The sequence below is a fragment of the Eretmochelys imbricata genome, chromosome 3, assembly GCF_965152235.1.
Source record: "Eretmochelys imbricata isolate rEreImb1 chromosome 3, rEreImb1.hap1, whole genome shotgun sequence".
In the NCBI taxonomy this organism is placed as follows: Eukaryota; Metazoa; Chordata; order Testudines; family Cheloniidae; genus Eretmochelys; species Eretmochelys imbricata.
The window spans coordinates 2512902-2525500 of NC_135574.1; the positions used below are offsets into that span (position 1 = coordinate 2512902).

Below are 12599 nucleotides of genomic sequence, written 5' to 3' on the forward strand. Positions count from 1 at the left end.
CCCAGTCACCACAGGACTTTGGTAAGTTTATTAGGTTAAATAAGAATGAGTTGAATGAATTGGGTGTGCACACATCTATAGTCTGGTTAAAATATGCTTGTAATACTATTGCCCTGTCGTCACTCACTACTCCCCCATTTATTTCACCCATCTGTGATATCTTGTCTTAGAAAAAGATCATCAGATTTTTGGGGAAGGACTTCTGTATAGTGTCTAGAACAATTGGGCCCTGACTTGGTGGGGGCCTCTAGGTGCTACAAGCACCTTTAGGTGCTTTTACAACAGGTGAATGACATATCTCATGGTTACTTATTCCATTAAATGTGTGTGCGCAGCTATTTATTACATACACACACACATTGTGAGAAGTCAATGATTTTATGAATAGAGAAAAGCACAGAGAAAGGCACAAAGTTGGGAGAGGGAGAAAAACAAATAGGGCATAGAGGCTGGCATTCTTGGTAAAGCAGAGTGGGTGGGGTAATGTAAAATAAGAGAAGAGTTGAGACATAGGCAAGGACAGAGTCTGCAGGGTCTTGAATGACACACTAAGAAGTTTGAATTTGATATTGTGAACAAGGCACATCCACTGGAAACATTCAGAGAAGGGGATGATGTGGTCCATTTGACAGGCATGGAAGATAATTTTAGCTGCAGGATTTTGGAAAGACTAGAGTACGACAGATATGGGTTTCAGGAAGACTTAAGTGGACGACAACTTAGTAATCAAGGCAAAAAGTTATTGGGGTGGGGACAAGCAGTCTAGCTGCTGAGACAGGCAAAGTGATATGGTTTTTAATATGTTGAGGAAAAATTGGGAAGATTTGATCATACCTAGGAAGCAACAAGAAAAGATGAGGGAGAAATTGATTACCCAAGATTCTGCCCCCCCCTCCCCCCCCGCAAAAAAAGAAGGGTTTGGGTTAAGTCCTTGGTGAACCACTGAGTCCACAGAAGATGACTGTCTCAAAAGTGGAAATTGTGATCTCCGAGACTGGAGGATGTTATGCCTCACAGAATGTGCTGACATATCTAGCACGGCAATCAAAGACCAGGTTGCACGCAGTGCCTCAACACAAGTAGTATTTTTGTTGTCCTTTTAGCCTTCTCCAGTTTTTCAAAGCCTAATCACTTCTCAGAGAAATACCTTCTTGTGTAGGTATAACTGGGAACTTGTAGCTAAGAAAAGCACTGGATGTGGATAGAGAGAGGTGTTGTTCACAGTAGGAGGCAGAAAGTGACTGGTGCACTCATGAGACACTCATCAAGGACACCTGAATTGGCACCCAAAAATCTTCCATATCATTAATTGATAATACTTGTTAAAGTGCGGCGTAAATGAAAATCCTTTAAAAGTTGTCGACTGAGCTTGTTCATTAGCAGAAATGTTTTTTTCTGCAGGTTATATTTTTTATTTTAAATCCTGTGTTGTGAATTATGTTAAAATCCAAATTAAAAAGAAAAGTTTAAAATAATAGGATTGTTCTAGATTATTGCTTAATTTTCTGTGTAGTTATAGGGTCTCATTTTCAGAAAGGATGAGCAACTACAATTCACACTGAAGTCAGTGGGATCTGTGGGTGTTTAGCTCCTCTGAGAATTAGTCCCTGACTGCTCGGGGACTAACACCATACAGTGGGAACAATCAGAGAAAGCAAACACTAAGATCCAATGTCTGGAAAAGATCATATATACACTTTTCTGAACAGAAATTTCAGACGTAATAAATATCTAACTTACCATTTTCAACATGTGCAAGTCTGTGCATGAGAGGTAGCCACACAAGGCACTGAGGGGGTGGATCAATCATCAATGTGTCTAAAAACATATTTAGCATTATCTTTTTCTGTAAAAGAAACAAAAACATGACTCACTTTCAAAAGAGAACTGCATTCTTTGTAATTATCTCCATCCTATACATCTGAAGAAGTGAGGTTTTTACCCACGAAAGCTTATGCTCAAATATATCTGTTAGTCTTTAAGGTGCCACTGGACTCCCTGTTGTTTTTGTGGATACAGACTAACACGGCCTGATACTTGACTCCATCCTATGGTTTCTTTAGTATTAAATTTACTGAGTACCAACAATGTATTACATATTGTAAAGGACAGATACAATCACTCTTCCTCCCCAAGGAATTTTCAATCTTAATTGACAGTACATCACAAACAAGATAGTACATACTACACACACAATTTATCAATAAATACAAAACACAAAGGTAAATTCAAAGGGGGTGAGTATGTAGTTAGTACTTTGCGAGTTACACTGAAAGGGTTTACAAAAAAGCGCTTTAAAAGAGGGATTCAAATTCAAAGAGGGAAGATTGTTTAGTGAACTAAGGGAGGATGTTCCAAGCACATGGTACAATACTGAAAAAAGTACAAAGACAAGAAAAGGAGGAATCAAAAGGAGTGTTTAGGCATTAGCCATATGGCAAACAAGGGAAAGAGAAGAAATGAGAACAAACAAGTAAAGGCAGAATTGTACTAAAATTTGAAAAAGTGGGCAAGGAAACGGATTTTAAATTAAGAGATTTAGGGAAGGAAATGAGTGAAATTAATTTTCAAGCACAGAACAGTCTCTCCGGACCTAGACCCATGCTTCTCATGATCTCAGACAAATTGGCAAGGAAAGAAGGAAGAATGATTGACAGAATATTGATAAAAATGCATACCAATGAGATTTGTCAGGAAGAAAAGCTAAGGAAACTATGGCTACAAGGAAAAAATATTTAACTAGATAACTTCTTAAACAGTATTCTTCCACTTTCAGAGGAGGAAACAAGACCTGTGGAAGGCCAGCCACACCCTCTACTTTTTGGGAAGCAAATTCCTTGCTCTGGCAGGTGATCTGTGGGATAAAAACCACCGTTCAGACAGCCTCTCTCTTCTTGCCTCCCTATACATTGGTGGTGCATCAAAGGGCCACCATGACAGAGATTAAAGAAGATGGTGGCAGCCCTGCATACAGCAGTGAAGCAAAAAAGGCCAAAGCCCTGTTTTCCAGGAGGAAGAAAACTGCCCACAATTCTCCAGTGCAGCAACCACCCCATGACTGAAGCACTCTTTTTGGAGAAGAATGCTATGTCCAATTCACCTATATCTTTTTGGAGTTGGGGGAGGAAGATGTATGTGTCTGCTTTCTCTTCCTAATGAGTACAAAATCATAGAAAGAAAGGGCTGGAAGGGACATTGAGAGGCCATCTATTCAAGCCCCCTATGCTAAGGTAGGATGAAGTATGCCTATATCATCCCTGACAGGTGTTTTTCCACCTGTTCTTATAAACTTCCAATGACAGGGATTCCACAACCTCCCTTGGAAGCCTTTTCCAGTACTTAACAACCCTTATAGTTAGGAAGTTTTTCCTTAATATCTAACCTAAACCTCCCTTGCTACAGATTAAGCCCATTACTTCTTGTAACTACCTTCACTGGACATGAAGACAACTGATCACCATCCTCTTTGCAACACCTTTTAACATATCTGAAGACTTATCAGGTCCTTAACTCAGTTTTCTCTTCTGAAGACAATATACTCAATTTTTTTAACCTTTCCTCACAGGTCAGGATTCTAAATCTTTTATCATTTTTGTTGGACACCTCTGGACTCGCTCCAATTTGTCCACATCTTTCTTAAAGAGTGGCACACAGAACTGGACACAGTATTCCAGCTGAGATGTCGCCAGTGCCGAGGAGATTGGGACAATTACCTCTTCTATCTCACATAAGACACTCCTGTTAATACCCCCCAGAAGATTAGCCTTTTTCACAACTGGATCACATTGTTGACTCCTATTCAACTCATGATCCATTATAACCCCAAATCCTTTTCAATAGTATTACTAACTCGTCTATTATATATTTTGTAGTTCTGCATTTGATTTTTCCGTCCTCAGTATAGTACTTTGCATGGCTCTTTATTGGATTTCATCTTGTTGATTTCAGACCAATTCTCCAATTTGTCCAGATTGTTTTGAGTTCTAATCCTGTCCTTCAAAGTTTGGTGTCATTCACAAATTTCACAGGCATACTCTCCAGTCCATAATCTAACTCATTAATGAAAATATTGAATAGTACCTAACCCGAGACAGAACCCTGCAGGATCCCACTAGATATATTCTCTTAGGTTGACAGTAAACCATTGATGATTGTTCTTTGATTATAGTCTTTCAACCAGTCTCAGGGAACTAGAGGGTAGTCACAATTACCTGTACTGATCACCATTAATTGCAGGGCTTTAGGAGTGCTTGATCCTCCTCCTTTCAGTTGCTATAGGATGCCCTGTGCCTAATCATCTTACCCTGCAGCTGAAGAACTTCTCTTCAACAGCCAGGCTGCCTGCTGCTGCCATGAGGGAGTCCCAAGAGAACTCATTCTCAGTCATCACAGCAGGAACAGTCACATTCTTCTTAGGAGAGAAGACGTGCCTGGAGACCCCTAATCTCCCCCCAAAAGTGTAAAAGTCCTTATTAGACTATTACTGATAATGCACAATGAACCTCTTTTTTTATACAATATGAGAAGCAGAGATACTGAGAAGTTAGTTTCTTTAAGGCATTGGTGTGAGGCCAAGAAAAATCCTTAAATATACTAAACAGACCTTCTGGTGTATAAGGAGTGTCAAGCTGTCTGGAGTGGTTCAAGAGCATGAGTGCCAACCTCAGGCAGACTATGACGAAGCAGGGCACAAAGCCCAAATTGCTTGTGAGTTCTATACTTAGATTTCACCAAGCAAGTATAAAGTGTGAACTCCTCAAGCACTGTAACAGCCTTAACATGGGAGTCCCAGACAGTCCTCTTGGGTACTCTGGACTATCTTGCCATTCAGGTAAGCTTGCCTTTGTGATAGTATCACCATAATATTCAGGTTATTCCCAGGTCAATTGCACCTTAGATCTCCCAAGACAGACACTTGCAGCCAATCCTATAAAAAAGATTTATTAACTAAGAAAAAGAAATCAGTTATTTACAGTATTAAAGCAGGTAAACATACAAACACAAATGAGTTACAATCTTAAGTTTCAAAGGGTAATAGAAGCTTCTGTAATATAGAGCTTGCTTATGTCCTTCAGGGCTAACCCAGGATAAGCACTGGGGATCTTTTGCTTATGCTTAGTAATCCCTGACCCTCAGATTCCAAGCATCATAAACATACAGTTTTTTCCTTGTTAGGGATTTTTATTCACTTCCCACAAAGATCAAGCTGATGGGATGAATCGAAATGCATGTCTCCTCTTCATGGGTGTGGGGTGAGCCTTTTGAATTTTGGAATCTTTTGTCCTTTGGTGTTTCACAATGATTTGTCTGGTGTCTATGGGCCTTCTTTTGTTGGGCAGGAGGTAACACCTACTGTCGCAAAACTAGTATTTCAAATGTGGTAATGCTTCTCTCCTAACTAGTGGTTTACTGTTTCAGAGCAAAAACAACGAGGAGTCCAGTGGCACCTTAAAGGCTAACAGATTTATTTGGGCATAAGCTTTTGTGGGTAAAAAACCCACTTCTTCAGTTTTAGAGCAAACACTCAAATATTACCTTATAACATGGGACACAGATATTAAAAGTGAGATTAATGCATGCAGCAACTTATAAGCATTTCATAAAGTCTAAACACTAAACACATTCTTATAAATCTAATACCTATTTTAACAATACTAACACACAAGTAAGTCAGACTTGTTTCCAGCTATGTATTGGTCAGTGTGCATTTGAGGCCTAGGGGCCTTGCATGAGCTGGCACCTGGTCTGCCAGCATCATAAGGGGTTCACATCTTTTACCTCTGGTTTTATCACTTACCATACATAATGTGTGAGTGTGTGTGTAGAACTATTACAGTCACAAAGAACCATCATACCAACAATGCTGAATGGCACTTGGAGAAAACAGAAGTTAATCAACAATTTCTCTGATAATTTTACATTACTGTTGGCAGTGTTTTGACTGGCAATTGAATAATTTCTTACGGTGAAGAAAAAAGTGCTGGATAGCTTGACGCTTGTCCTGAGATTCAGGAAATGAATGGTCCTTCAAGGCTTCTGATTTTGAACAGCTGTCCTGCCCTATCCTCTTCCTCATGTGTATTAAACACTGCCTGAAATTCATGTCAGCAGTTATTCAGGATGCAAGAGATCCAAACAAACAGTCAAGCCATCAGTGCAGGGATTTCTAAATCCATGCAGAGAACAGGATAACATCTGTTTCTGATAACATGCACAATGGGCTAGGCATTGCCAAACATGGACGTTTCAGTCCCCGTCCTGAGGCGCTTACAATTAAAAGACAAAAGTAAGTATTATGGTAACTGGCCATGGTACTATAATGCTGAAGTAACTAAGTGAATTGCATTTTTGGGGGGGACTGGAGGTAGGATGCACAGATTAGTGCCACAAACTCATGGTTATCAGCTAGCTACTTGCAGGTTTCTCATTAGAAGTGGGTTCTTGCAGAGAAAATTGAATGAAAGGGTAGGCCTTTAAGCAGAAATCTCCTCTTGATGGAACAAAGATGGACATGAGAAAGGACTGAAGGGTCCAGTGAATTTTGTCTGCTGCCAAAACTATCAGACCCAAGAGGCCATGGTAATGGCCTCACCCAAGATGTGGAGATTCAGCAGACAGTCAGGAGTTGTTTCCCAGGGTTTGATCACCATTACTGACAGTAGAAGGGTGAGAGATCCTGGACAGTGCAGGGGCAGGCTCCCAGACAAATGATCTCTGCCAATTCAAGACAGACAGACTGGAGAACTGTGATGGCACATGCAAGTGATTATGGGCAGACAAACTTTCTGGTTTTGATCAAGGGATCAGGGTGGATAAAAATAGATGATTTTTTAAAAACTAAAAATGGGACTTTATTTAAATGCAGATTTTTTAAAATCAAATACCTGTGTATTTTTAAAAATAAATCTGTTTAAGATTAAATTTGAAATTATGACAACTGATATTAAGGTGTAAAATTAGTAGAGGTATGACATCTTATTTTAAAGGTCAGCTCACTCTTTATAAATATGCCACCTTGTCTCCATGGAATGTTGTACAGGAACGCTGAGCCATGAGTGCCTGAAGCTCATTTCCTCTTTTGGTTGAAGTGATAGCAAGTAGGAAGGCAATTTACAGAGGGACGTAGTTGAAGGAGCATTCAGAAAGAGGGTCTATGAATCTCAGGAGGATGATACTGAGGTCCCAGGCAGGAGAGGGTCCTCTGACTGGTGGGCAAATATGTTTTAGTTCTTTAAGAAACTTTGATATAGTGAAGTGGTTCTCAAACTTTTGTACTGGTGATCCCTTTCACATAGCAAGCCTCTGAGTGCGACCCCCCTTATAAATTAAAAACACTTTTTTATATATTGAACACCTTTATAAATGGTGTGGAAAAAGGGAGTTTGGGGTGGAGGCTGACAGCTTGTGACCCCCTGAGGGGTCCTGACCCCCAGTTTGAGAACTCCCGATATAGCAGGATCTGATGGGGAAAACCAACCCTACACAGAGCCAGTAAAGCTTAATGAGTTGCTACACCTGCACTCACTGTTCGGTAATGAGGGGGAAGTTAAAAAGGGAAGAGGGACCACTCAGCAACCAGCTGACCAGCTTGACCTCACTCTCCTCACACTTTTTAGGCTCTGTACTCCTTTCCAAATAATGTAATCTACTGCGTACCCCCATCTGAGATAGGGTCTTAATATATCTGTGAAAACAGGAAAAAAAGGTCTGTGAGGGCTAACATGATGCGTTGTCCACCATTACAGGATTTTTCTTGCATACCCCATGATGACAGCTTGCGTACCCCTATGGGTATGTGTACCCCAGTTTGAAAACCACTGAGTTAGGCATTTAGCTGGTGTTTTATCTTTTTATTTCCTTGGTAACCAATTCTGACTTTATGCTTCATTACTTGTCACTTAAAATTTATCTTTCTGTAGTTAAACTTGTTTTATTTTAAACAGTGTGTTTGGATTAAAATGTCTGGGAGATTCCATTTGGGATTACAAAGACGGTGCATATCATTTTCCATTGATGAAACAACAGACTTTATATGAGCTTGTTTTGTCCAGTAGTGTGCTGGGCAATACAAGATGCACATTTCTTGGGGGGACGTCTGGGACTCGAGAATCTGCTTCTGTTCTTCTGCAGTGTAATTTATAAATGGCTAGCTAGTAGCACTCAATACTGTGTGGCTGGGAGCACGTTGCATGCTGGAGGTTGTATGTTAACGGGACAGGAGTGGCTGCTCATCAGTAAAGCAGTGTAAAAGGCATCCCAGAAAGGAGAAATGAAGAGAGACAGCTATTCAGCAGTTCACATTGTCACAATAACACAATCCAATGGCTGGAAGTTGAAGCGAGACAAAGGAGGCATAAATTTGTAATGGTGAGTCTAATTAACCACTGGAACAGTAACCAAGGAGAGGAGATTGTGGAACTGATGCCACAGTAATGTCTTGCCGGGTTAGGAATTGCTGTGGTGCCATAGGTGGTGGTGCTGAGGGTAGTATTATGGTAGACAGATGTCCATTTGACTTGTGCATCGACTTCATCAGCACCAGAGGCAGCTGCGTGACCAGTGCCGTCTCGGTTGCCGGTGCCGTTGTGGTAGGTGCCATGGAGGAAACATGGCTGGATCTATGTCTTGACTCCTTGGCTTTCGGCTCCGCGGCACAGCTGGTGCCAGAGGTGCTGGGAGAGTCATATGTACTGACTCTCGGGGCTGTCAGCACCGATGGTAGAGATCTTGCAGGGGACCACTTCTTTTTGTGTGACTCCCTCTGCGGAGAACTCAAGGCTCTCTTCCTCTTCTCAAGAGAGGATGGAGCCGTGCTCTTTGCTGGTTCAGACTATGTGAGTGAGCACTTGGTGGAGGACTTTTGGTCATCCTTGTCAGATCCTGGGTGGAGTGACTTCTCCATAAGGATCATCTTAAGGAGGAGATCCCAGTCATGACGGACTCTTGCCTTCAAGTTGTTGCAGTGAGTGCACTTAGATGATATGTGTGCTTCACCAAGGCAACTCATGCACAGAGAAGGTCTGTCGGACCTTGGCATCACCTTGTGGCAGGAGTCGCATCTCTTAAAACCAGGGGAGCCTGGCATGAATATTGAAAGTTCATGTACCTGAGGGAGACAAAACTAAAATATATGTTTTTTAAAACTAACAACTATCTAATTAACTATACTAAACTGGAAGAGAATATATCTAACAAGTATTTCTATCTGTTTAACTATACAAAGAGAAGATGATGTCATACTGTTCTGAGCTCTGTCTTCAGCCGAGGACGGTTGAGAAGGAACTGAGGAGTTCGGGCCATGAGCATGCTGACCGAGACTCCGATGATCACGAGACAGCTGCTACACACGTGCAGCCCAACCAGGCACTGTTATCGAAAATCTCCAATCAACGGCGCCGGGATGCACCGTCATCTGAAGTGAAGTGGAGCACCCACAGGGACAGCACTCGAAGAAGAATCAATATCTCTAGCTAGTAGTAATTCCCCTGTAAAGGAAAGCCAACCCCTCTGTTGGCCAAGTACGCCAGGTGATTGAGAATCCAAGTCTATAGTTGATACAGATTACTCAGCACCAGAAAACCTCACTTCTTGGTAGATGAGGCTTCCCTGGGTCCTGCCTGTAAGAGGGGGACAAGAACCCAGTGAGCCAGGCCCAGACATCACCAGTGGAGGAAGGGCATACTACTTTCATAGTATTTACTCCAAAAGGGTCAAATGAGGTATCTAAGGACACTTACACATATTGGTCCTCCCCCAATCACTGTATGACTTATGCGTGGGTATTATTTAAGAAACTGCATGTATGTGCTGCAAATGTGTTTTAGAATCTGTGCCCAGGCATGGTTGGCAAGCTGGTTTTGCCAGACAAAGGAAGTGGAGTCACCAACCTCAGTTCATATATAAATCAGGCATTGCAAAGCCAAACCAAAGGAGGCCCCATTCACATGTGAAAGTTACCAGGAAAAACAGGTCAACTGGGAAGACATTAAACAAACAGACATTCCAGGAAGGAAAACACAGGGTGTCAACCTGACTCTGGGGACAAAAACAACAGACTTTTGGTTATAAGACAAAAGCAAAAGGACGCCTGTTTTATCCTGCCCTTGCTCAGGTAACCAGGCAGTGTGGTTATACCCATGAAAACAGAACTCAGCCAACCTTGGTTGAAATGCTGCAAGAAAGGGCTTACATGAGAAATTGGTTTAGATAAGATTAGCATAGAATCATAGGACAGGAAGGGACTTTGAGAGGTCATCTATGTCATCTCATAGCAGGACTAAGTATTATCTAGACCAGGGGTTGGCAACCTTTGGCACCCAGCCCATCAGGGTAAAGCTGCTGGAGGGCTGGGCTGGTTTGTTTATCTGGAGCGTCCACAGTCATGGAGCCCCGCAGCTCCCACTGGCTGCAGTTCGCTGTTCCCGACCAATGGGAGCTGCGGGAAGCAGTGCGGACCGAGAAACTGGGCTGATCCAAACCATTCCTGACAGGTGTTTGTCTAGCCTGCTCTTAAAAATCTCCAGTGATGGAGATTCCACAACCTCCCTCGGCAATTTATTCCAGTGCTTAACCACTCTGATAGGTAGGAAGATTTTCCTAATGTCCAACCTAAACCTCCCTTGCAGCAATTTAAGCCCATTGCTTCTTGTCCTATCCTCAGAGGTTAAGAAAAACAATTTTTCTCCCTTCTCCTTATAACAACCTTTTACGTACTTAAAAACTGTTATGTCCCCTCTCAGTCTTCTCTTCTCCAGACTAAACAAACCCAGTTTTTTCAGTCTTCCCTCATAGGTCATGTTTTCTAGACCTTGAATCATTTTTGTCACTCTTCTCTGGACTCTCTCAGATTTGTCCCCTTCTTTCCTGAAACGTGGCGCCCAGAACTGGACACAATACTCCAGCTGAGGCCTAATCAGCACAGAGTAGAGCATCCTGCATCCCACACACCAACCCCCTGTCCCAGCCCCTTCCTGCACCCTATACCCCTCAGCCCCAGGCCAGAGCCAACTCCTACACCCCAAACCCTTGTGTCTTGCTTACAACACTCCTACTAATACATCCCAGAACGATATTCGCTTTTTTTGCAACAGTGTTACACCATTCACTCATATTTAGCTTGTGGTCCACTATGACCCCCAGATCCCTTTCTGCAGTACTCCTTCATAGGCAGTCATTTCCCATTTGGTATGTGTGCAACTGGTTTGAATTTCACCCTATTTACTTCAGACAATTTCTCCTGTTTGTCCAGAGCATTTTGAATTTTAATCCTAATCTCCAAAGCACTTGCAACCCCTCCCAGCTTGGTATCGTCCGCAAACTTCATAAGTGTACTCTCTATGCCATTATCTAAATCATTGATGAATATATTGAACAGAACAAGACTCAAAACTGATCCCTGCGGGACCCCACTCATCATGTCCTTCTAGCAGGACTGTGAATCACTGATAACTACTCTCTGGGAACGGTTTTCCAACCAGTTTTGCACCTACCTTATAGTAGCTCCATCTAGGTTCCATTTCCCTAGTTTGTTTATGAGAAGGTCATGTGAGACAGTATCAAAAGCTTTACTAAAGTCAAGATATACCACATCTACCGCTTCCCCCTCGCCCCCCATCCACAAGTCTTGTTACCCTGTCAAAGAAAGCTATCAGGTTGGTTTGACACGATTCGTTCTTGACAAATCCATGCTGACTGCTACTTATCACATTATCTTCTAGGTATTTGCAAATTGGTTGCTTAATTATTTGCTCCATTATCTTTGGGTACAGAAGTTAAGTTGGCTGGTCTGTAATTCCCTGGGTTGTCCTTGTCTCCCTTTTTATAGATGGGCACTACATTTGCCCTTTTCCAGTCTTCTGGAATCTCTCCCGTCTTCCTTGACTTTTCAAAAATAATCGTTAATGGCTCAGATATCTCCTCAGTGAGCTCCTTGAATATTCTAGGATGCATTTCATCAGGCCCTGGTGACTTGAAGACATCTAATTTATCCAAGTAATTTTTAACTTGTTCTTTTCCTATTTTAGCCTCTTCTGATCCTACCTTATTTTCACTGGTATTCATTTTGTTAGACATCCAATCACCGCCAACCTTCTTGGTGAAAACCAAAAGAAAGAAGTCATAAAGCACCTCTGCCATTTCCACATTTTCTGTTACTGTTTTCCCCCTTCGTTAAGTAACGGTCCTACCCCATCCTTGGTCTTCCTCTTGCTTCTAATGTATTTGTAGAATGTTTTGTTGTAACCCTTTATGTCTCTAGCCAGTTTGATCTAGTTTTGTGCCTTGGCCTCTCTAATTTTGTCCCTACATACTTGTGTTGTTTATATTCATCCTTTGTAATCTGACCTAGTTTCCACTTTCTGTAGGACTCTTTTTTGATTTTTAGATCACTGAAGATCTCCTGGTTAAGCGAGGGTGGTCTCTTGCCATACGTCCTATCTTTCCTATGCATGTTAAAGTTAAGTGTGTTATACTTTTGTTATATATGTTACCTGTTATTCTTATTACCTGTGCTCACTATGTTTTAGTGTTTCCCTTAGTTAATAAACTTCCATTTGATTTTACTATAGATTACAGTTCTGTGGTGTTATATTGGAGCTGAT

At 41.7% G+C, this 12599-nt stretch overlaps 1 protein-coding gene across 19 annotated transcripts in view; it reads right to left on the bottom strand.

Moving 5' to 3' along the window:
* The window catches only part of DTNB (dystrobrevin beta), a 375219-nt gene that overhangs the window by 269561 nt on the left and 93059 nt on the right, over nt 1-12599 (bottom strand). For all 19 annotated transcript variants that reach the window (XM_077812270.1, XM_077812266.1, XM_077812264.1 and 16 more), the window contains one exon: nt 1741-1846. In XM_077812270.1, coding sequence (XP_077668396.1) covers nt 1741-1846 — 106 coding nt within the window. The remainder of the gene's footprint in view (nt 1-1740; nt 1847-12599) is intronic.